Source organism: Mya arenaria, chromosome 14 (genome assembly GCF_026914265.1).
Source record: "Mya arenaria isolate MELC-2E11 chromosome 14, ASM2691426v1".
Taxonomy (NCBI): Eukaryota; Metazoa; Mollusca; class Bivalvia; order Myida; family Myidae; genus Mya; species Mya arenaria.
The window spans coordinates 33,055,756-33,078,612 of record NC_069135.1 but is presented as its reverse complement, the minus strand read 5'-3'; the positions used below and the strand labels follow the sequence as shown (position 1 = coordinate 33,078,612).

The following is a 22,857-nucleotide window of genomic DNA, read 5'->3' as shown; positions in this document are numbered from 1 at the left end:
ATCAGACCGTCTGTCCATCAGTCCGTGGCTTCCGATCAATAACTTGCGAACATTTTTCTCCAAGGATCTTAAACTTGGTAAGCAGGTTAGTCATTTTAGTAAATGAACCCTGCCGATATTGAGATCTGTCGGTCGAAGGTCAAGGCCGTGATGACACTGAGCTAAAAATCCGTTTCGGACCAATAATTGAAGAACACTTCGTCCCATGAAATTCAAACTTGGTAGGCATGTTGGTTATGGCCAGTAGATGAACGATAGAGATTGTGAAGATAGTGGATCAAAGTTCAAGGTCGTGGTAAACTTCAGTTGAAAAACCGTTTCATTAACTGAAAATGTTGGGACCCAGGGACCTCAAACTTGGTAGTCAGATTGATCTTGCCTAGCACACGACATCTGTTGATATTCAGGTTTGTGGGTCAAATGTCAAACTGATGAGCACTTGGGTCTAGAAACCTCATACTTGCTTGACAGTTGGAACACAACACGAGGATAATTCATGTATGATTTTAATATGGTAAAAATGATAAAGCCATTCACTTTCATCATTCACTTAAACATTAACCAGTGCTAGCTTTTGTGTTGTTTTTTTCATTTTTTTAACAAACAAGTAAAACAAATCAAACCATATTTTTCTATTTTAGGTATCCTTAAAAACCTGAAAACTGGCAAAAAATATATAATGTATTTATCTAACCTAATGTAAATTTTCGCGTGCATACATGTTCAATATATCCAACAATCTCATTCGTGAGTAAATCAGACAGCAGGTGACATCCACTCAATCTTGAAGTGACTTATCGTCTTCGTGTTCATACTTTACTTTTCTTTGAAATAGCAATAATTCCAATCTGCATGGTTGTCATGAAAATATGTTAGATACTAAACGCTATATGTTCATATCGGCCCAAAAACGTATGGCTATCTGTCCAACGAGGCATTCGGGGGCATTTGTCACGTTCCCGTGACATATCTTGTTTTTGTAACACATACAACAGAAAACAGCACACGGTCATTTCTGAATAAGTAATATCCGTAATGCTTGTTCTTAGTAGTGAAATTGTATGCTAAATATTTCGGATAGATATCCGAAAGTAATGCATCTTATCTGACAACATTTCAGACAGTCGCGACAGTGCAGCGGAGGACGAATACCTAGATACGTGCGATTGCGAGTTTTGCCGTATTCACACGGCTGCCACCGGCTCTAGCCTTTCTACCCCGGGTCCGCTTACAGGAAAGGTGACCGAGACAGTGGACAAAGAAGACTACGGACTGTATGTATACAATGAGAACGATAATGAATGTATTTGGAAGTACGATGAGCAAGATAAAAGTGACGGCGATTGTAGCGATGGCGCGGTTCACGGCGACGAGGAGGATTGCCTGCGGTGTGGAGAGACAGACAGGAGTTATAGTTACCAGAACGATACAGATTGTGCGTCAGCGTCCGACTATAGCGAAAGTGAGAGAGTTGGACGTCTGGTGTCGTCGCTGTTCACGAGGAATGGACGGAGCTACACGTTTACGGACGATGAGGAGAATGACGGGGACATCGACTCGAGTGACGATGGCAGGGATGTATACATGGACGCATTGGAGACGTCATACGTTTAATATGAATGTGTAATAGTCTGGCACACGAGTTTCATTTGTTGAAAAACGTGATGCAATCGCAGAAAACATAACAACAAGGTGATTGTATATTCAAACGAAAGCTGTAGAGAATATCGATAGACATATTGCTGTTTTTAAAATTATAGTTTTGCAACTCTTATACACTACAATACAAATCATAATAGCTGACATTAAATTGCGGTTTAGCTGTTTTAAAATGGTATATATACTAATGGTTCACTTACTCGAGGAATACATTGTTGAAATTTATTCCCATATCTCGTTTAAGAACAATTATTTTATGTCATGCTTTCTAGACCAAACTCGTTGTGGATATAGTCCGAGCAGTGTTTTGAAAATATTTCTTACGCGGACTCAGCATTTTTTTTAAATAACACGCTATGGACTAAATATGGAAGTTTAATGTTTTTTGTCTATATCAATATTGAGTTATACATTTTACCAAAGAAATTGTTAACGTTGTCTGTGATATACAGCTTTTAGAAATGTTAATTATCATAATATTTATATTTTTTTAGATTAATTCTGAGTTAATGGTTCTTCTGTAGAATTTAATTATAATACATACGAGTGTTTATTTTAATGAGCAATAGTAATCTTTCTAAACCATGAATTTTCGACAGTGTTTTACATGTACAAATGTTTGTACATATTTTGTATAATTGTAAATAAAGAATAAACCTCTTGTTATCATTAAAAATGGTACAGTAATATATTTAATAACGATAATATATAAGCAATTTATTATATATTGTATATTATAATTTATGTGCGAGTTTTATTGTTCTGTCCAGTTATTTTGACCATCTAATTGCCTCGCTGATTTAACAATAGACGTAAGTGAACTTTCTTGATATTGAGAAACAGAACAAAACAAATTTAACAGTACAACTACATTAGTAAACAGTTGGCTATACCATTTGCTCATTCCATTTGCCTAACATATGCTATGTGTGTATTTTTATTTCCCATCAGCAATTAACTTCCAATTATTTGCTAATACTGTTTGCAATTAATATCTAATCATCCAGGAGCATAATCCAAAGATAGACAAATTCTCTATGCTTACTTTTTAAATTAGTTGTGAATAAAATATTTCGGTCAGATAAGATATACATATTAATATGTTATTTAGCTTTTCGAATTTGTATACAAATGCAGTTAAATATTGAAAGTAACAATTGATAAAACCATATCCCTCTCAGGCCGATACTGCCATAAATGATTGACAATGCACAACAGAGAACTTGTCGTTTAAGCTAAATTAAATACCTCGGCATGTTCGGCCTTTGTTCGTCTGTTCTATTTTGCTAAAGATCATTCAGATAAGTTCAATCTCAATTTGATTATTTGATTTTTGATTATTTTCAATCAATAACATATGTTCGTATAAGATATAAATTATACGAATATGCCAAAAACAATCCAGTGGGGTTTTGTTGTGTCATTTATGCTATGAAATAAGATGTGGTTCCGATCGAGAGCTTCGATGCTCTCCCAAAGGTACTCAAACGTCTCGTCAATCAATTTCATATGTCTGCACAAAATACTGTGTATCTGATTGTTCTTTCAGTTCAGTTTTGAACGTTAGCAAAAATGAACATATTCGGAACTATTTACTCACCATAAACTCTTTAATTTATCGACCACCAATGCTAAACCCAAAGAACATCAAACATTGATTTGCTACGTATAGCAATGCAATAATAAACTGCATTTATAATACCACGCTTAACCGAATGAAATTATACCAAAATACGCGCTTGAGGCAGATGAAGCCAGAGAGGGGTCTGGTTAAGTTAAAGTGACACTCTTATTCAAAATCAATACATACACATGTATAACAAACATATATTTCAGTGATAAACCTTTAACTACTTACTAAATAATACATTTATGAAAAATATTAATTAATTATTAAAAGTTTATAAGCGTGTATTTAATAACTGAAAACGCAAAAATATTAAATGATTGGTGAATGATAAAAGATTTACTGTGTTCTACTGTAGTCTCATAAGGTAGCAAGACCGCGTTTTCTGCACCTTTCTTTCAAATTTAACGCAGTATCCTTCATAAAAACCATTGTTTTCGACATTTATTAATCTTTTTTGGTGAATTAAAACAATTGTATTAAATATGGTAAATTTTATTTGGGAGTAATAGTGCATCTTTAAGGTATCCGAGTTAGAATAATGTGAAATGGTCATTCATGGCAACCCCATATTATTTTCGTTTCATATCAAAATGTTTAATTTGTAGAGAAAGAATTTGTGAATGTTGTACTTTTGAATGTTAGAAAAAATGTCTGAACGTTTGAAAAATCAGTCAATTCACTTCTTATTTCAGTTGAATTAAACAACAAAACTACACACTGCCATAAGTTTATCCGTAACGCAATTTCAGTCATTTGTTTTACATACTTGTATTCAGCAGGCAATACCCTTTCAAATGATAGGGGTCACCTCGCATTGCAATATTCCATTACGGCCAATGACATGATACAACGAAAATTTCATTCGGATACCTTAAATTCTTAACATAATAACTTTATGCCGGTAAATGTGAGGTTGAGCGCTGACAAACTGGTGTAAACTCCAATTCAGTTATTGACGTTGTCAAGACGGTTACCCCAACAACTACTGAACTATATTGTGATATTTGTATAATGTTGAGGTTGGCCTCAATCACTGCGCCTTTAAACAAAATCATGGGGTGGGTAACGCTCAGGACAAAAGGTTGGCCCTGTGCTTTCTATTGTATTACCAATATAAAATTTTGCTTAAATATATTTACAGCGGGGTACTGCTTTTCCTATGTCAATTAATATTTGTAGAACTATTTTGTCTACATCTAAGTTAACAAACTAAAGCATCATTGTGAAAATCATTTATTCAAAACTCGAAGCAGGTAATACAACAAACTGATCTCTCAGAGACATATTTTATAACACAAAAACAACATTATACGAAATATCATTTTTATTCAGAGTAAACATGCGAAAACACGGTTCACGGTCGTGGGATAATATTCTGCATATGTAAACATTAATTTATTTTTTAAGAAAATTCTACATGTAGTTCTTAAACTTGCTTTTCAATACATTCAAGATAGTATTCTTATGTATAAGTATTATTTACAGCCGAACCCCGTTGGCTCGAACTCCTAAGGACCGACGAAAATACCTCGAGCCTCGGAAACTCCGCCAAGCGGCAATTATTACCATCAATTTAGAGAAATGGGTCCTTAACATCCAGTTCGAGCGAACGAGGAATTCGAGCCAAACGAGCTCGAGCCAACGGGGTTTGACTGTACATCATCTTCTCATTTTATAACACTATTGAATAGAAGGTTTGTCGTCAAAAATTACAACTGCAAAATACTGCATCAAACCGCCGCTCTGTTCTCAGCAGTACCCCATCTCCTCGCGTAACAAAATAACTCGTAAGCAAACGCTTCAGTAGAGGTTCTTTCATCACAATCGGTTTTGGTACCATAGTAAAAATCGGGTCCGGTTGCACCTGGCACTTCTGGTGGTTGGAAAGCGCCTTCAAAATTTGTCAGAAGGTTTCGTGAAGTACCTTCTTTGAATCGAGGGCACAGTGAGCCGTTACACCTGCCATTACAGCCGAAGGCCGGATGTGCAATTTCACTGTTGGTACTTCCGTTCGTTGAGTCGATCCACGGGATGTCAATGTCGAGGTAAACTGTAGTTGGCTCATCTGGTTTGCTGCAGCGATATGTAATGCAGACTTGGACAAAGTCGACACCAGCAGCGTCCCTGGCTATTCGCAAGGCAGCAGTATCTGTATAGTAGTAGTTATTGTTGCCAGACGCCCAAACGCTGGTGGCTGTCAAAGACGGCAGATCCGTTAGCGCATCTATGAACGCCCCGGTCCTGCTGCGCAAGGCGATTCGGCCTGTGCATAGCTTAGTATCGCCAGGGATCGGGTCGTAGCTAGGTAGCGCAGGCTTATAAAAGTGAAATGCGGGTTGTGCAACATTGGTGGCTTCACAAACTGCTCTGTCTGAATAAAAAGGCCGACTGTGGTCGTTCGCAGAAATAAAATTTACGTAAACCTGTTTTTTATCGGGAAGCAATCTGTTATAGAAAATGGACGAATGTGGTACTTGGATGGGTGGAATGTAATCGGTAAGTTTTTTGGCCTTCAATTCTGTGACCAATGGAATGTTGACACCGCCGACAGAAACACTTTCATATGCGGTGTAACTGATGAGGCCAGTGAGAACATTGGTGGAATCAGCCGGGTTGAAATCAAGACAGCGTACTTCAAAACATTTGTTAGCAGGATCTGTGGTGAATGGGTGGTACAATCGCAGTCTCTCGTTATTTGGTGTGAAAGCAACAACGGTTGGCCGAAAGGCAGCAGGAAAGTTGGCCTCAGCGGGATTTTCATAAAATACACGAGCTTTGAAGTAACACCGTGGGGCACCGGGTATCTTGTCGATATTGTACCACTTTCCAGAGTTGATCTGGATCAAGAACTCATCCGTCAACTGAATCTGTCTGGCTTTCCGACTTGGTGATGCCGAATCTGCTTTATTAGGACGCTTGGTTTTAACCTTTTCCCAACGGCCTGTCCCTCCGTTAATCTCCCACAGCAACATCTCGGCATTGACCTGGATTAAGGCTTCGACAAACAGTGTCTCACCGTCCGCCGTCGTGATTACTGGTTCAAAGACAAGATCCGAGACCAGCTGGTCATTGTCGGCCGTCAGAAACCGACCAGGGAGAATATCGTCTGTCTCCGCTACGGAGACATTGATTGACGTTATTCGTACGAGTACCTGCTGATCGTACAAATTGCCTTTTGCGTCTTTTACCGAGTTAGCTTTTATTACCATTTTTGCAACATTTGCTCCGGGTAACAGATCCATTGCAGTTTCGATGGTTGGATCTACCGAGACGGGTGCAGCTCTTTTTAACATCGAGATTTCAACGTTGACTGGTCCTCTAAATCCGATAGGAATGTCTATGGTTTTTACAGCGTCGGCGTATTCGCCGTATCCGCGGTCGGCGTTGTTATTTTTTACTAGAATAACAATATCTCTAACGTAAGAGCCAATAACAAACTCAAAGTTGCCCGTTCCTGTGGTTATGTCTACCTGTTTGCCTTTCCAAAGAACCAACATTTTTGGCAGAGGTTCTCCGCTATTTCTGTCTTTTACGAGTCCTTGTACAAAGACACCCTTGTCAGCACAACATACACATTTGTCTACAATCTGTACCTTAACCCGTCCAAAAACTCCACAATCAACGACCTCTGACCTGTACTTTGGACAAACAACACCGTCATGAAGGAACCTTCGGTGTCTATAGAGATCGTAGCGGCAACTTCCGGTAGGACAGAATCCGACGTCTGCCTTACAAGAGCCGCGTATTGTTCTAACCAGTGGTTGCCGCTCAGACATGTACTCTGAAAAGTAGATGAATAATTGCTTTAGACAGTATCAAATTTAACGGTTGAATCGAGTTTTTTAGTCAATTTTTAGTATAGCTATTCAATTACTTCTATTGAATATCAAGATTTGTTTTTTATTAACAAAATAAAGATCAATTTCGTTTAAAAAATGTTAAATCTTATTAACATTTTAGTAAAGAACTATCGTATTTACCGGTTGTCCACGGTAATTTGATCATTTTTTGCCACAGTTTATCTAAAAAATAAAGAAACATATCCTTAGATTTTCACATACTGGCATATGTCAGATGCATTCCTTTCTCGATGTGTGCGTATAAACATTCTGTCACTTATTTGGAGAAAAGAGAGTATTTGAAAAAAATAATCCTTATAAAATAGATATTCATTGGGAGCACGAAATAGAAAATAGAAATAACTTGAATGAAAATATAGCCATCGCCATTGATAAATACTGTTTGTTGATAGATACGGACATCAAAGGTAGGTTACGCTGGAAAAGCCGCCTAGCATCATCTTAAATGGTAATTTATTTAAAAATAACACTAAGGCATACCGACAATAATGTCGATTAAGCTGAAATTTAACTACGTCGTTAGAAATATAGCTAAATTCACGTCCACCTACCTTGTCCACGTCTGATCATCTTCACTGGAGACCTTGCTACAACCAGCGCCATCAGCGGCAGTAGCCAAACACATATCCGCATCTAAATGATAACAACAACAACAATAATAATAATAATAATAATAATAATAATAATAATAATAATAATAATAATAATAATAATAATTAATAAATAAACAAACAAACAAACAAACAAACAAACAAATACATACATAAATAAATAAATAAATAAATAAATAAATAAATAAATAAATAAATAAATAAATAAATAAATAAATAAATAAATAAATAAATAAAAAATAAAATAAAAAAATGAATGAATGAATGAATGAATGAATGAATGAATGAATGAATGAATGAATGAATGAATGAATGAATGAATGAATGAACAAACAGTAGGTTGCTTGATATCCTTGGAATAAACGGTTGCTAATTTAAAGCGGCAACATTAAACGCTCCGTATTTATACATTTTCAGATATTCCTGCATCCCGGATACAATACCTGATGTACGTAAACAAATGTACAAACTTTAAATCAAATAAACAGGATTAACATAAAAATGAACGTAATGACAAAACCACAAATTGTTTGAAAACCTAATCGTTAATGTCGTCGCCGGTGTATTTTGATCCATCATATTTTATTCCGGTAAAGAAATGAGTTGCCAAAACGACTGTGCACATCGGATGTGCTTTCATAAACGGAACAAATTAACAGTAGATAACTGAGTCCCACATCATACAATAAGTTGTTATATAAATGATAATATTTTTAATTGCATTCTAATTTTACTATACCGAACGTTTCAATACCTGTATATGTTCTGCGCAAATTAGAATCCAGGCTTTTCTAAAGTACTAATTAAGCCTTATTAAGGATATAATAAGTGCTAATTATGACAAACTAATAATCCAATGAAAACTACAGGGAAAAGCCCAGGTGTCGGAAATTCAAAAATAAACCCTTTTCAGGAGCAAAAGGCAAGAAACTAGAGACAGAAACGAATTTAAATGTAGGAGGTTATTAGTTTTAAAGGCCTAGTTTAAACCTTCTATAAGTGACCCCCCCCCCCCCCCCAAAAAAAAAAAAAAAAAAAAAAAAAAAAAAAAAAAAAAACAACAACAAACAACAACAACAACGTGTATTTGTACACAACCTCTGTTTATTGATCTTAATCTAATTGCCTAATTGTCTTATCAGATATCCGATCTGACTATCCTGCTGTGCAGTTTGGGATATTTTAAGATAGAAATGGACCCTAAATGGCCCTGAGCCAATAAACGAATACACAGGAAATGGGCCCCTACAGTGACACCAGTGCAATTAGCAGGAGATGCACAGCAGGGGATTATCATGTCAAACATTCCTTAAACTAGGCCTTTAATTACTAGATAATAAGGTCTAATTATGATGTTCTCGTGTCATTACCTCTCTAAATAAGGACTTAGTATCTTCTAGTAGCCATTAATTATCTCAAAATATGGCATAATTCAGACATTTCGAAAAACATTTACAGGTCATGTGACACCAAAACTGGAGTTCATTCCGATCAGACTTCTCTAAAAATTATCCGGATCATTTACGTCATGACCATGTTTGTAATGGCTGTATGCATTTATATTTAAGCTTTTGCCAATAAGTTTTGAACTTGAGCTTATAAACTAAGAATTTGCTGCTGAATCACGAACGGCATTGCAAAAATGCTGTCATATCATTGCACAAAATATAAATTCGAACATTAATCATGGTTAAACAAGAGTTTGTGTTTAAATACTGTAACGTAAAGACGTTAATTAGACGCTCCTCTTTTCATTGTTAATGGCTTTTCAAAATAAGCAAACAAACAACAACATGCTTTATGTATGTATTAAGAATGTAGTTAATTTGCATCACATGATATGTTTCGGGGAAATGTTTTGTTTCTTTAATTCCACGTTTCAATGAAAGCGATTCGAGCATATAGTCATTTAGTTTTTAGTTTGATCAAGCTGTATCCGTTTTTAAGCGTACGCTTCATTTTTTAAATCAATACAAATTTGTTATAGGAGTACAATAGCATAGACCTGGTGGTATCATTATTTATAGAAAATTAAGAAAAATGACCCTAGGAATAAATCATTCAGAAAAAAGTGATATCAATGCTCACAGTCGTAATTTATTTAATTAATACGAATTTTAGACATGGCTTTCATCCGATTCCGATTCTATACACGATGTAAGCCAAGTCAAGAAAATATTGTTAAACTGGTTTATACAATATAAAACGATCCATGGAATGATGATACGGGAATGAATGAATTCAAACATATCAAATATATGAAACATGATTACTTCCCTTGAACATGAATGTTTAACAAAATAATATAAGAAAGAAATATACACGTAAGATCATTGTTTAAAGATTTACTATTGCAGAAATGAACTTAAAACTATGACCTTATGTTAAGGATTCTCTTAAAGTAAGATTTACCACTCATTAAGTTAGAACGTTATTTTCTTAAGCTTGATTTTACATCTATTATTATAAGCTTTGATGTACCGCATAAAATGTTTACAAACTGGGTATTGTGGGCTTTATGGTTACTAAGGATATACCCGTTGACATAATTTATTGTTATCATTTTGTTGAAGATGAACATTGTACCGGTCAGAAACGACCATTAAAACTCTGCCATTAGAACACCAATAAAATAAGTTTCAAGTTTTATTGGCAATATCGGCAATACGTAAGCGTTCGGCCATGAACACAAACATACAGAATGAGATGTACAAAAGTTGTAAAGGTGAGAAATACAAAATACTTTTCTTAAAGTGCATTTTATACAAAATAAAACATGTCATGAATTATATTAATAGAACTGCAGCAGATATACTAGTAAATTCATTTCCACTTTACGGTAAGAGCTATACATACTTATACCTGCAACATCATACTAACTAAGGATCATAGGATGTAAATAAATATTATAAAAATGGGTGATGTAGTAAAATAAAATGCAAAACAAAGCGAAAAAACAACAATATTAGTGAAGTACATCCACATTTAAATATTTTCAACTCATTGGCACTACAACTGGAGACGCGCATCGGAGCATTTTAAACGCATACCAAAATGTTATGGCTCCAATGATTGCCCTCCATGCATAAGGAACGGACATTTTAACAATTAATATGCGTGAATATGATCTATTTTTGCACGCACTTAGGACTTGAAAAAAATAGGCATGGTAAGTATGGCAACACGTTTATCTAAAGAAATGTACCATGCTTTATAGTTTGACGATTTGCAGTGCTAGCCTTTTATGTTGTTGCACTGTGCTGTTTGTGGAGTATTGTGCTTTGTTCCATTTTCTTGTATGTGATTTTTGATTTTTGTGTTCTATGTCTTTGGCGTTTACCCTGTGCCATTAAACGGGGTTTATGTTTAAACGTTTGGCTACTGAGCTTGTTTCTGTAGTTTTTCACATAGGTATTCTTGATGTTGTTGCTAGAAGTACTGCTTTCGCACTAGTGTCATTTCTACACAAACAGATATTCTTCGTTCTAATGCTCAATCTTCTTCTTAACATGGCTTTACATTCTATATACGCGACATACAGTTTTCTGACCGTCTGTTTGTCAATTCATCCGTCCGTTTGTCCAACGGTTTCCGATCAAAAACTGAAGAACGCGTAAGTCTAGGGTCGTCAAACCTAGTAGGCAGGTTGGTAATGATCATTTATACGAGCCCTATACAGCTTTATTTCAATATTTGATGATTGATTGTTCGCATTTAAACTATTACTTTATGATAAATTCATGAATACACTAGCCTAATATTCTAATGTAAGATTCATGTAGTATCCTATTAAGCCTAAATCCCAAAAGAATAGTACGTTCTTAGTTTCAGAGTAACTCGTGAATGCCCCAACATTACAAATCTATACTTTCTCTTTATAGAGGTCTGAGATATTAGTAAATAATAATGTTGTTTTAACAAATGGGCTCCGATTAAGACTTCGTCCGTCAGTCTCTTATGTTGCACTGACCAGACAATGGACATTCACACTGGTCACTGACAATGGTCAATCGAAAATCTGCAACATGAGAGAACCTCTTCTGGGTGACTTTAAAGGATATGACAGATAATGGACTTTAAAGAGCATGTAGAACTTGTGTTGACTTGGCAGGTACTGCATTAGCTTCACCGGCCAACTAATCATGAATGTCCGGTTAAAGTGGCCATCGACCCATGAGCGCGTAGCTGTAATCACTGGACAATGGAAATCACTTTGTGTTCGGTAAATACCTCGTAAATAAGAAGCAAACAATTAGACCACAGCTATAAAAATGCCAGGCGATAATATCTCGATCAGCATCTTTGGTCTGATGGTTTCCGATCAATCAATAACTGATGAAGGCTGGGTCCAATGACAAAGCCATTTACTTACATCATTCACTAATAAATTATCTAGCGCAAGTTATTTTGTTTCTTTACACTCTTTAGCATAGAAGTTTATTTTTCATACCATTTTTTTCTATGCTAGATTTTCATTAAACACTTAAACACATGCCCAAAATATCTCTAACATTATGTAAAGTGTCATCATACATGCATGATCAAGAAAAGACAGCAATCTCATTTAAAAGTACAACAGGCACTCAATCTTGCAATGATTTGAATATTCGTGTTCGTGTTCATACTTTGCTCTTAATAAGGTATTAGCCGCGTAATACACACTTTTTTAAAAGCTTTAACCGACAACATAGTTATAATCACGGTACACTATGGGACTTTTATCCAAATTTTAAAGAGTTTTTACCGTGAATTAAAAAAGTTATTTATGTTTCATTACACCCACCCCCAAACTCCAAGGGCTACAAAGAGCGACAAGTAAATATTTTGCCTATATTTGATTTTTTTTCGCATTATCAGAGATTATGAAATAAACACAACAGTTTCTGGTAAAATAAACTTCAGTTAACAGAAAACAAATGTTAGCTACCGATATTTCCAAACTGCATATGAAGGCCGTCATGAAAATATGTTAGATACTAAAGGCTATCAGACCATATATGCCTTAATGATATTGACTATCTGTACTACGAGGTATATTCGTGTTGCTGGAACTAGGTAGTGAATTTGTATGCATAATATTTAATAAAGATATCAGAAATATCTTACATCCCATATGGCAACATTTCAGACAGTCGCGTCAGTCCAGTGAAGACAAAATACATAGATACACGTTATTGCGAGTTTTGCCGTGTTAACACCGCTGCCAGCGGCACATATACACATACCGTACCTATTTTTAAATTAACTTGGATTTACGTGGTTGAAAAGGCCAGTAAATGTGAAAAAAAACACGCAAAAACTGCGAAGTTTCCTGTGTCGTAAGCGATGTGATAATTAGTAAGTAAGATTCAATGCGTTGTACACAGCGATACCAAATTCACGTATGTTGTTGACAATTTTCTTCGTCTCTTGTAATTGTACCATTAAGTGTCTCGTCCATTTGATTATGCATGAACACCTATTCTAAAGCATATCAAATATAACTTTTAAAAGGTTTATTTTTTTCATGTGTTCTGATGTCATTAAGCCAATTTATACACTCTAAATTGTTGATTTAACATTTAAAACACACAGAAGTGTTCATAATCAGTGAAATCTATCTGCCCAAAAATAATGTATTTTAATCGTTTTTTTTCGTTTTTTTATTTTAATTCCTCCACAACCTCAACATCAGTTCGACCAATTTCCATGTAGAAAAAAAAAAACGCCAAGAAGCTTACGCCAACAATAACTTGACAATAATTTGATGTGTGTGTGTGTGTAAGTTATCACTGACCGAGCCTAGAAGGGAACCTAACCAATTACTGAACCATATGCTGATATTTTTGAAATGTGTGTTTTTCGAGTGTTGTGAGTGTCTCGTTTATAATTTGTTTGGTCTTGATCATAGTGCCTTTAAACAGGATCTTGGTTAAGGTAAAGTCCACTAAGGTTCACCCATTGTTTTCCTTCGTTTCATTAATAGCATATCTACAATTTACTCGCAAAAAGGTCAGTGTGATTTCCATGAATATGTGTACAATTATTTCGTTTACATCATGTTTTCGAAATAAATTAAAAGAAGAGCATAGAATCACTATTTATCAATGTTTTACTCAAAACTAAAGACTAAAAATACCACAAACATATATCTTTATAACATAAAACCAACATTTTAAGAATGAGTATGCATTTTCACAGTAAACTATAACAACCTTTTGTTTATTCTATTTTTTAACTTTTATTTTAAATCAATTCAAGGATTTTGTATATATAAAGTAACAGTATTGTTGTTATCGCCTTCTATTTGATAACACCATCGATCTATATCGGTTAAGTAATAACATATAACATCATCAAAATGGTGCATCAAGCCGCCTCTCTTTCCTCACCAGTACCCCTACTCCTCGGGGCACAAAATAATTCGTAGGCAAACGATTCTGTTGATGTTCTACCATCACAATCGGTGTCGGTACCATCGTAAAAGTCGGGCCCTGTTTCCCCCGACACTTCTGGTGCTTCGAACGCGCCATCAAAATCTGTGGGCGGGTTTTGTAGACGACACAGTGGGCCGTTACACCTGCCTGTACACGCAAAGCCCGGACGGGCGATTGCGCTGTCCGTACTTCCGTTCGTTGAGTCGATCCACGGGATGTCAATGTCGAGGTAAACTGTAGATGGTTCATCTGGTTTGCTGCAACGGTATGTTACGCATACTTGGACAAATTCGACGCCAGCAGCATCTGTGGCTACTTGCAAGGTGACAGTATCTGTATAAAAATAGTTATTGCTACCAGACGTCCAAACGCTGGTGGCGGTCAAAGACGGAAGAGTAGCTAGGTCAGTCAGAACGTTAATAAATTCCCCGGTCTTGTGGCGCAAGGCGATTCGGGCTGTGCATAGCTCAGTATCGTCAGGGATCGGGTCGTAGCTAGGTAGCGCAGGCTTATAAAAGTGGAATGCTGGGCGAGCAACATTGGTGGCTTCACAAACCGCTCTGTCTACATAAAAGGGCCGACTATTGTCGTTCGCAGATATGAAATTTACGTAAACCTGTTCTTTAGCTGGAAGCAGTCTTTCGTAGAAAATGGACGAATGTGGTCCTTGAATCGGAGGAATGTAATCGGTCAGTATTTTTGCCTTTAATTCTGTGACCAATGGAATGTTGACACCGCCGACAGAAACACTTTCATATGCGGTGTAACTGATGAGACCTGTGAGAACATTGGTGGGATCAGCCGGGTTGAAATCAAGACAGCGTACTTCAAAACATTCGTTAGCAGGATCTGTGGTGAATTGATGGTAAAATCGCAGTCTCTCGTTATTTGGTGTGAAAGCAACAACTGTTGGCCGAAAGGCAGCAGGCAAGTTGGCCTCAGCAGGGTTTTCATAAAATACACGAGCTTTGAAGTAACACCGCGGGGCACCGGGTATCTTGTCGATATTGTACCAGTTTCCAGAGTTAATTTCGAACAGGTACGCATCCGTCAACTGTATTTGTCTGGGTTTCCGACTTGGTGCGGCCGAGTCAGCCTTATAATAAAGCCTGGTTTTAACCTTTTCCCAGAGGCCGGTTTCTCTGTTAATCTCCCACAGCAACATCTCATCATTGACCTTGATTAAGGCCTCGACAAACAGTGTTTCACCGTCCGCCGTCGTGACTATTGGTTCAAAGACAAGATCCGAGACCAGCTGGTCATTGTCGGCAGTCAGAAACCGACCAGGGAGAATATCATCTGTCTCCGCTACGGAGACATTGATTGACGTTATTCGTACTAGTACCTCTTGCTCGTACACGTTACCTTTTGCGTCTTTGACAGAGTTTGCCTTTATTACCATTTTGGCAACATTTGATCCGGGTAACAGTTCTAAAGCAGTATCGATGGTTGGATCTACCGAGACAGGTGCAGCTCTTTTCAACATCAGGATTTCACCGTTGACTGGCCCTCTAAATCCGATAGGAATGTCTATGGTTTTTACAGCATCGGCGTATTCGCCGTACTTCTCGTCGGCGTATTTATCTCTGACTACAATAACAACTTCTCCTACATCAGAACCAATGAGAAACTCGAAGTTGCCCGTCGCTGAGGTTATGTCGACCTGTTTGCCATTCCAAAGAACCAACATTTTTGGCAGAGGCTCTCCACTATCACTGTCTTTTACGAGTCCCTGTACAAAGACTCCTTTGTCAGCACAACAAACACATTTGTCTACAATCTGTACCTTAACCCGTCCAAAAACACCACAATCAACAAATTCTGGCCTATACTTTGGACAAACAACACCGTCATCAGGGCACTTTCTATGCCTGTAGAGATCATAACGGCAACTTCCGGTAGGACAGAATCCGACGTCTGCCTTGCACGAACCGCGTATTGTTCTTACCAGTGGCTGTCGCTCAGACATGTATTCTGAAAAGAAGATGAACATTTGTTTTAAAAAGTTTTAAAATTAATGGATGCACAAAGGGTTTTATAAGCCAATATTTATTAAACTCATACCACTTCGCCTGATAAAGGTCAATATTTGTTTGTATTTTAAAATATATGGATCCTTTTCATTGAGAAAACGCTGGGTCTAATATACGTTTTAAAGAACAAGTATCGTGTTTACCTGTTGACCACGGAAATGTGAACTCTATTTGGCACAGGAAATCTAAAAAAAATAAGGAAACATATGCTTAGACTCGCACATACTGGCATATATCAGAGATATTCATTCTTCAATGTGTGCTTATCAACAAAAATAGTATATTATACAACAACTGTACAGTTGAGCTAATGCTGTAAAATTCCTTATGAATGTGTCCCTTATTTGGATAAAAGATACTGTTTGAAAAGAAATTATTCATTATATAATAGAGATATTTCGAGAGCATAAAATTGAAAATAAAACATGAAGTGTCAGTCTACAGTATACGGTTTATTTGAATTAGGTCAAACGCAGAGGGGTATGTACATTTGGTATTTTGGGGGGACGGAATCAGGGGCATTTTCGAGAAATAAACGTTAAAGGAGGCATTACTTAGGGAGAAAACCTTTTGGTTTCAGAAATGTAAAAAATACATTTCAACAACGTGAGATAAAACATAAATCTTTAAAACATGAATATTTATCCGAAAAGCTACAGAAACAAGCTCATTAGCAAAAAGTTTAAACATAAACACGGTTTAATGGCACTGTTAAACGCCAAAGACATAGCAAATAAAATCACAAACAAGAAAAATGGAAGAACAGCACAAAATTATACAAGCAGCACAGATCATACATACTATATATACAAAACGAGGTATGTTTATCAAGGATTGTTCGGTACCGCCTTGGAACGGTCAGTAAAATGTAAACCTACTTTAAAAAATGAGTATGCTTTTTCATAGTCAACAATAACATTATTTTGTTTTCAAGTACATGTATATTCTTGTTCTTAAAGTTCACTTCCAATAATTCATGGTAGTGGTTAGTTAAAAAAACAGTATTGTTTACATCGATTTGTCTTTGACAACACCATCGATTTATAACGGTGTCGTCAAAAATACTACATAATCAAAACGCTGCATCAAGCCGACTCCAATTTCTTACCAGTACTTATCCTTTTGGCGTCACAATAGAACTCGTAGGCAAACGATTCTGTAGAGGTTCTATCATCACAATCGGTGTCGGTACCATCGTAAAAGTCGGGCCCTGTTTCGCCAGGCACTTCAGATGCTCCGAAAGCGCCATCAAAATTCGTTAGCGGGTTTTGTTGACGACACAGTGGGCCGTTACACATGCCTTTACATCGAAAGGCCGGATGTGCGATTGCGCTGTCCGTACTCCCGTTTGTTGAGTCAATCCACGGGATGTCAATATCGAGGTAAACTGTAGTTAGCTCGTCTGGTTTGCTGCAACGGAATGTTATGCAGACTTGGACAAACTCGACGTCATCAACGTCCGTGGCTACTTGCAAGGTAGCAATATTTGTATAGTAATAGTTATTGCTACCAGACGTCCAAATGCTGGTGGCGGTCAGAGACGGAAGAGTAGCCAGGTCAGTCAGCGTATCTATGAACCCCCCAGACCCATTGCGCAAGGCGATTCGGGCTGTGCATAGCTCGGTATCGTCAGGGATCGGATCGTAGCTAGGTAGCGCAGGCTTATAAAAATGGAATGCTGGGCGAGCAACATTGGTGGCTTCACAAACCGCTCTGTCTGCATAAAAGGGCCGACTTTTGTCGTTCGCAGATATGAAATTTACGTAAACCTGTTCTTTAGCTGGAAGCAGTCTTTCGTAGAAAATGGACGAATGTGGTCCTTGAATCGGAGGAATGTAATCGGTCAGTATTTTTGCCTTCAATTCTGTGATCAATGGAATGTTGACACCGCCGACAGAAACACTTTCATATGCGGTGTAACTGATGAGACCTGTGAGAACACTGGTGGGATCAGCCGGGTTGAAATCAAGACAGCGTACTTCAAAACATTCGTTAGCAGGATCTGTGGTGAATGGATGGTAAAATCGCAGTCTCTCGTTATTTGGTGTGAAAGCAACAACAGTTGGCCGAAAGGCAGCAGGCAAGTTGGCCTCAGCGGGGTTTTCATAAAATACACGAGCTTTGAAGTAACACCGCGGGGCACCGGGTATCTTGTCGATATTGTACCAGTTTCCAGAGTTAATTTCGAACAGGTACGCATCCGTCAACTGTATCTGTCTGGGTTTCCGACTTGGTGCGGCCGGGTCAGCCTTATAATAAAGCCTGGTTTTAACCTTTTCCCAGCGGCCTGTTTCTCTGTTAATCTCCCACAGCAACATCTCATCATTGACCTTGATTAAGGCCTCGACAAACAGTGTTTCACCGTCCGCCGTCGTGACTATTGGTTCAAAAACAAGATCCGAGACCAGCTGGTCATTGTCGGCCGTCAGAAACCGACCAGGGAGAATATCATCTGTCTCCGCCACGGAGACATTGATTGACGTTATTCGTACGAGTACGATCTGATCGTACACGTTACCTTTTGCGTCTCTTACAGAGTTTGCCTTAATTACCATTTTGGCAACATTTGATCCGGGTAACAGATCTAAAGCAGTATCGATGGTTGGATCTACCGAGACAGGTGCAGCTCTTTTTAACATCGGTATTTCAACGTTGACTGGCCCTCTAAATCCGATAGGAATGTTTACGGTTTTTACAGCGTCGGCGTATTCGCCATATTCCTCGTCGGCGTATTTATCTCTGACTACAATAACAACTTCTCTAACATCAGAACCAATGAGAAACTCGAAGTTGCCCGTCGCTGAAGTTATTTCGACCTGTTTGCCATTCCAAAGAACAATCATTTCTGGCAGAGGCTCTCCACTATCACTGTCTTTTACGAGTCCCTGTACAAAGACTCCTTTGTCAGCACAACAAACACATTTGTCTACAATCTGTACCTTAACCCGTCCAAAAACACCACAATCAACAAATTCTGGCCTATACTTTGGACAAACAACACCGTCATCAGGGCACTTTCTATGCCTGTAGAGATCATAACGGCAACTTCCGGCAGGACAGAATCCGACGTCTGCCTTACATGAACTGCGTATTGTTCTAACCAGTGGCTGTCGCTCAGACATGTACTCTGAAAAGAAGATGAACGTTTGTTTAAAATAATTTTAATATTATTGGTTGAACATAGGTTTTTATAAGCCAATATTTATTAAACTTTAAACTTGGACCACTTCACCTAGTAAAGGTCAATATTTGTTTATATTTTAAAATATATAGATCGTTTTTTGTTGAGGAAACGTTCTGTCTTATACACTTTGTAGTGAAAAATATCGTCGTGTTTACCTGTTGACCACGGAAATGTGAACTCTATTTGGCACAGGTAATCTAAAATTTAAAAAAAAATCATATGCTTAGACTCGCACATACTGACGTGTATAAGAGACTTTTATTCTTCACTGTGTGCTTATCAACAAAACATAGTAAAATTATACTACAACGACGTTATAGTTTAGTTAATGTTGTAAAATTCCTTATGAATGTGTCCCTCATTTTGATAAATGATACTAAAGAAATTACAAAAATGAAAGTGAAATATTAGATGTCAGTCTACAGTATAGGGTATATTTGAATGAAGTCAAGAGCAAAGGGGTATGTACAATTGGGATGTTTGGCTGAACGGACTCATGGGGCATTTTCGAGAAATTAACGTTAAAGGAAACATTACTTAGAGGCTCAATCGTTTGGCTTTAAAACTATAGACGATAAATACAACAAAGTGAGTAAAAACCTTAATCTTTAAAACATGAAACTTACATTTTAAAAATGAGTACGCCTATTCACAGTGAATTTCAAGTACATGTATATTCTAGTTCTTAAATTTCACCTCCAATCAATTAATCGTAGTGGTTAGTTTAGTTTAAAAAACAGTATTGCTTACATCGCATTGTCTTTGATAATACTATCGATTTATAACGGTGTCGTCAAAAAATAGTACATCGTCAAAACACTGCATCAAGCCGCCTCTCTTTCCTTACCAGTACTTATCCTCCTTGCGGAACAAACGAACTCGTAGGCAAATGATTCTGTAGAGGTTCTATCATCACAATCGGTGTCGGTACCATCGTAAAAGTCGGGCCCTGTTTCGCCAGGCACTTCTGGTGCTTCGAAAGCGCCATCAAAATTCGTTAGCGGGTTTTGTTGACGACACAGTGGGCCGTTACACATGCCTTTACATACAAAGGCCGGATGTGCGATTGCGCTGTCCGTACTTCCGTTCGTTGAGTCGATCCACGGGATGTCAATGTCGAGGTAAACTGTAGTTAGCTCGTCTGGTTTGCTGCAACGGTATGTTATGCAGACTTGGACAAACTCGACGTCATCAACGTCCGTGGCTACTTGCAAGGTAGCAATATTTGTATAGTAATAGTTATTGCTACCAGACGTCCAAATGCTGGTGGCGGTCAGTGACGGAAGAGTAGCCAGGTCAGTCAGCGTATCTATGAACCCCCCAGACCCATTGCGCAAGGCGATTCGGGCTGTGCATAGCTCGGTATCGTCAGGGATCGGATCGTAGCTAGGTAGCGCAGGCTTATAAAAATGGAATGCTGGGCGAGCAACATTGGTGGCTTCACAAACCGCTCTGTCTGCATAAAAGGGCCGACTATTGTCGTTCGCAGATATGAAATTTACGTAAACCTGTTCTTTAGCTGGAAGCAGTCTTTCGTAGAAAATGGACGAATGTGGTCCTTGAATCGGAGGAATGTAATCAGTCAGTATTTTTGCCTTCAATTCTGTGATCAATGGAATGTTGACACCGCCGACAGAAACACTTTCATATGCGGTGTAACTGATGAGACCTGTGAGAACACTGGTGGGATCAGCCGGGTTGAAATCAAGACAGCGTACTTCAAAACATTCGTTAGCAGGATCTGTGGTGAATGGATGGTAAAATCGCAGTCTCTCGTTATTTGGTGTGAAAGCAACAACAGTTGGCCGAAAGGCAGCAGGCAAGTTGGCCTCAGCGGGGTTTTCATAAAATACACGAGCTTTGAAGTAACACCGCGGCGCACCGGGTATCTTGTCGATATTGTACCAGTTTCCAGAGTTAATATCGAACAGGTACGCATCCGTCAACTGTATCTGTCTGGGTTTCCGACTTGGTGCGGCCGGGTCAGCCTTATAATAAAGCCTGGTTTTAACCTTTTCCCAGAGGCCTGTTTCTATGTTAATCTCCCACAGCAACATCTCATCATTGACCTTGATTAAGGCCTCGACAAACAGTGTTTCACCGTCCGCCGTCGTGACTATTGGTTCAAAAACAAGATCCGAGACCAGCTGGTCATTGTCGGCCGTCAGAAACCGACCAGGGAGAATATCATCTGTCTCCGCCACGGAGACATTGATTGACGTTATTCGTACGAGCACGATCTGATCGTACACGTTACCTTTTGCGTCTTTTAATGAGTTTGCCTTAATTACCATTTTGGCAACATTTGATCCGGGTAACAGATCTAAAGCAGTATCGATGGTTGGATCTACCGAGACAGGTGCAGCTCTTTTTAACATCGGTATTTCAACGTTGACTGGCCCTCTAAATCCGATAGGGATATTTATGGTTTTCACAGCGTCGGCGTATTCGCCATATTCCTCGTCGGCGTATTTTTCTTTGACGAGTATAACAACTTCTCTTACATCAGAACCAATGAGAAACTCGAAGTTGCCCGTTGCTGAGGTTATGTCGACCTGTTTGCCTTTCGAAAAAACAATCATTTTTGGCAGAGGCTGTCCACTATTACTGTCTTTTACGAGTCCCTTTATAAAGACTCCCTTGTCAGCACAACAAACACATTTGTCTACAATATGTACCTTAACCCGACCAAAAACTCCACAATTAACGACCTCTGACCTATACTTTGGACAAACAATACCATCATCAGGGCACTTTCTATGCCTGTAGAGATTATAACGGCAACTTCCGGCAGGACAGAATCCGACGTCTGCCTTACACGAACCGCGTATTGTTCTAAACAATGGCTGTCGCTCGGACATGTGCTCTGAAAAGAAGATGAACATTTGTTTTAACAGTATTAAAATTATTTGTTTAATAGAAGGTTTTATAAGCCAAGTTTTATTAAACGTTAAATATCAAGATTTGTTTATATTTAAAATATATAGATCCATTTCGTTTAAGAAATATCTTATTTGCTTCTTCGTGAAAAAGATATCGTGTTTACCTTTTGACCGCGGTTTTTTGTACGTTTTTTGGCACCGGTTATCTAAAACAAAAACAAAAAAAAAACATAAATAATATGCTCAGACTCGCACATACTGACGTATCAGAGACATTCCTTCTTCGCTGTGTGAGTATCAACACAAATAGTATTAGCTCCAATAATTGTACAGTTGAGTTGATGCTGTTAAAGTTCTAATGACTTTCTCACTTATTTGGATAAAAATAGTTTGTGAAAAGAAATTGCATATTATAAAAAAAAAATTCAAGAGCATAAAAAAGAAATTACTACATAAATTGTCAGTTTACAGTATAGGGTATATATGAATTAGGTCAAAGCTCAAAGGGTTTGTACAAAAGCTAATTTTGGCCGATTGACTAAGGGACATTTTCTAGGAATTAACGTTGAAGGAGGCTTAACT

General features: G+C 37.8%; 2 protein-coding genes across 3 annotated transcripts in view; both read right to left on the bottom strand.

Moving 5' to 3' along the window:
• Window positions 1-4,546: 4,546 nt before the first annotated feature.
• On the bottom strand, window positions 4,547-7,777 carry LOC128218176 (uncharacterized). The gene is made up of 3 exons (XM_052925758.1): window positions 7,701-7,777; window positions 7,270-7,311; window positions 4,547-7,070 (listed from the first exon to the last, which is right to left on the bottom strand). Exons 1-3 carry the CDS (start codon window positions 7,750-7,752, stop codon window positions 5,020-5,022), a joined length of 2,145 nt encoding a protein of 714 aa, XP_052781718.1. The 5' UTR covers window positions 7,753-7,777; the 3' UTR covers window positions 4,547-5,019.
• A 6,050-nt stretch (window positions 7,778-13,827) lies between these two features.
• Window positions 13,828-22,857, bottom strand: part of LOC128216462 (uncharacterized) — an 18,548-nt gene continuing 9,518 nt past the window's right edge. For both annotated transcript variants that reach the window (XM_052923036.1, XM_052923037.1), the window contains 6 exons: window positions 22,440-22,481; window positions 20,241-22,259; window positions 19,549-19,590; window positions 17,318-19,336; window positions 16,353-16,394; window positions 13,828-16,150 (listed from right to left, as the gene is read on the bottom strand). In XM_052923036.1, the coding sequence (XP_052778996.1) occupies window positions 14,109-16,150; window positions 16,353-16,394; window positions 17,318-19,336; window positions 19,549-19,590; window positions 20,241-22,259; window positions 22,440-22,481 (6,206 nt within the window). In that variant the 3' untranslated portion in view covers window positions 13,828-14,108. The remainder of the gene's footprint in view (window positions 16,151-16,352; window positions 16,395-17,317; window positions 19,337-19,548; window positions 19,591-20,240; window positions 22,260-22,439; window positions 22,482-22,857) is intronic.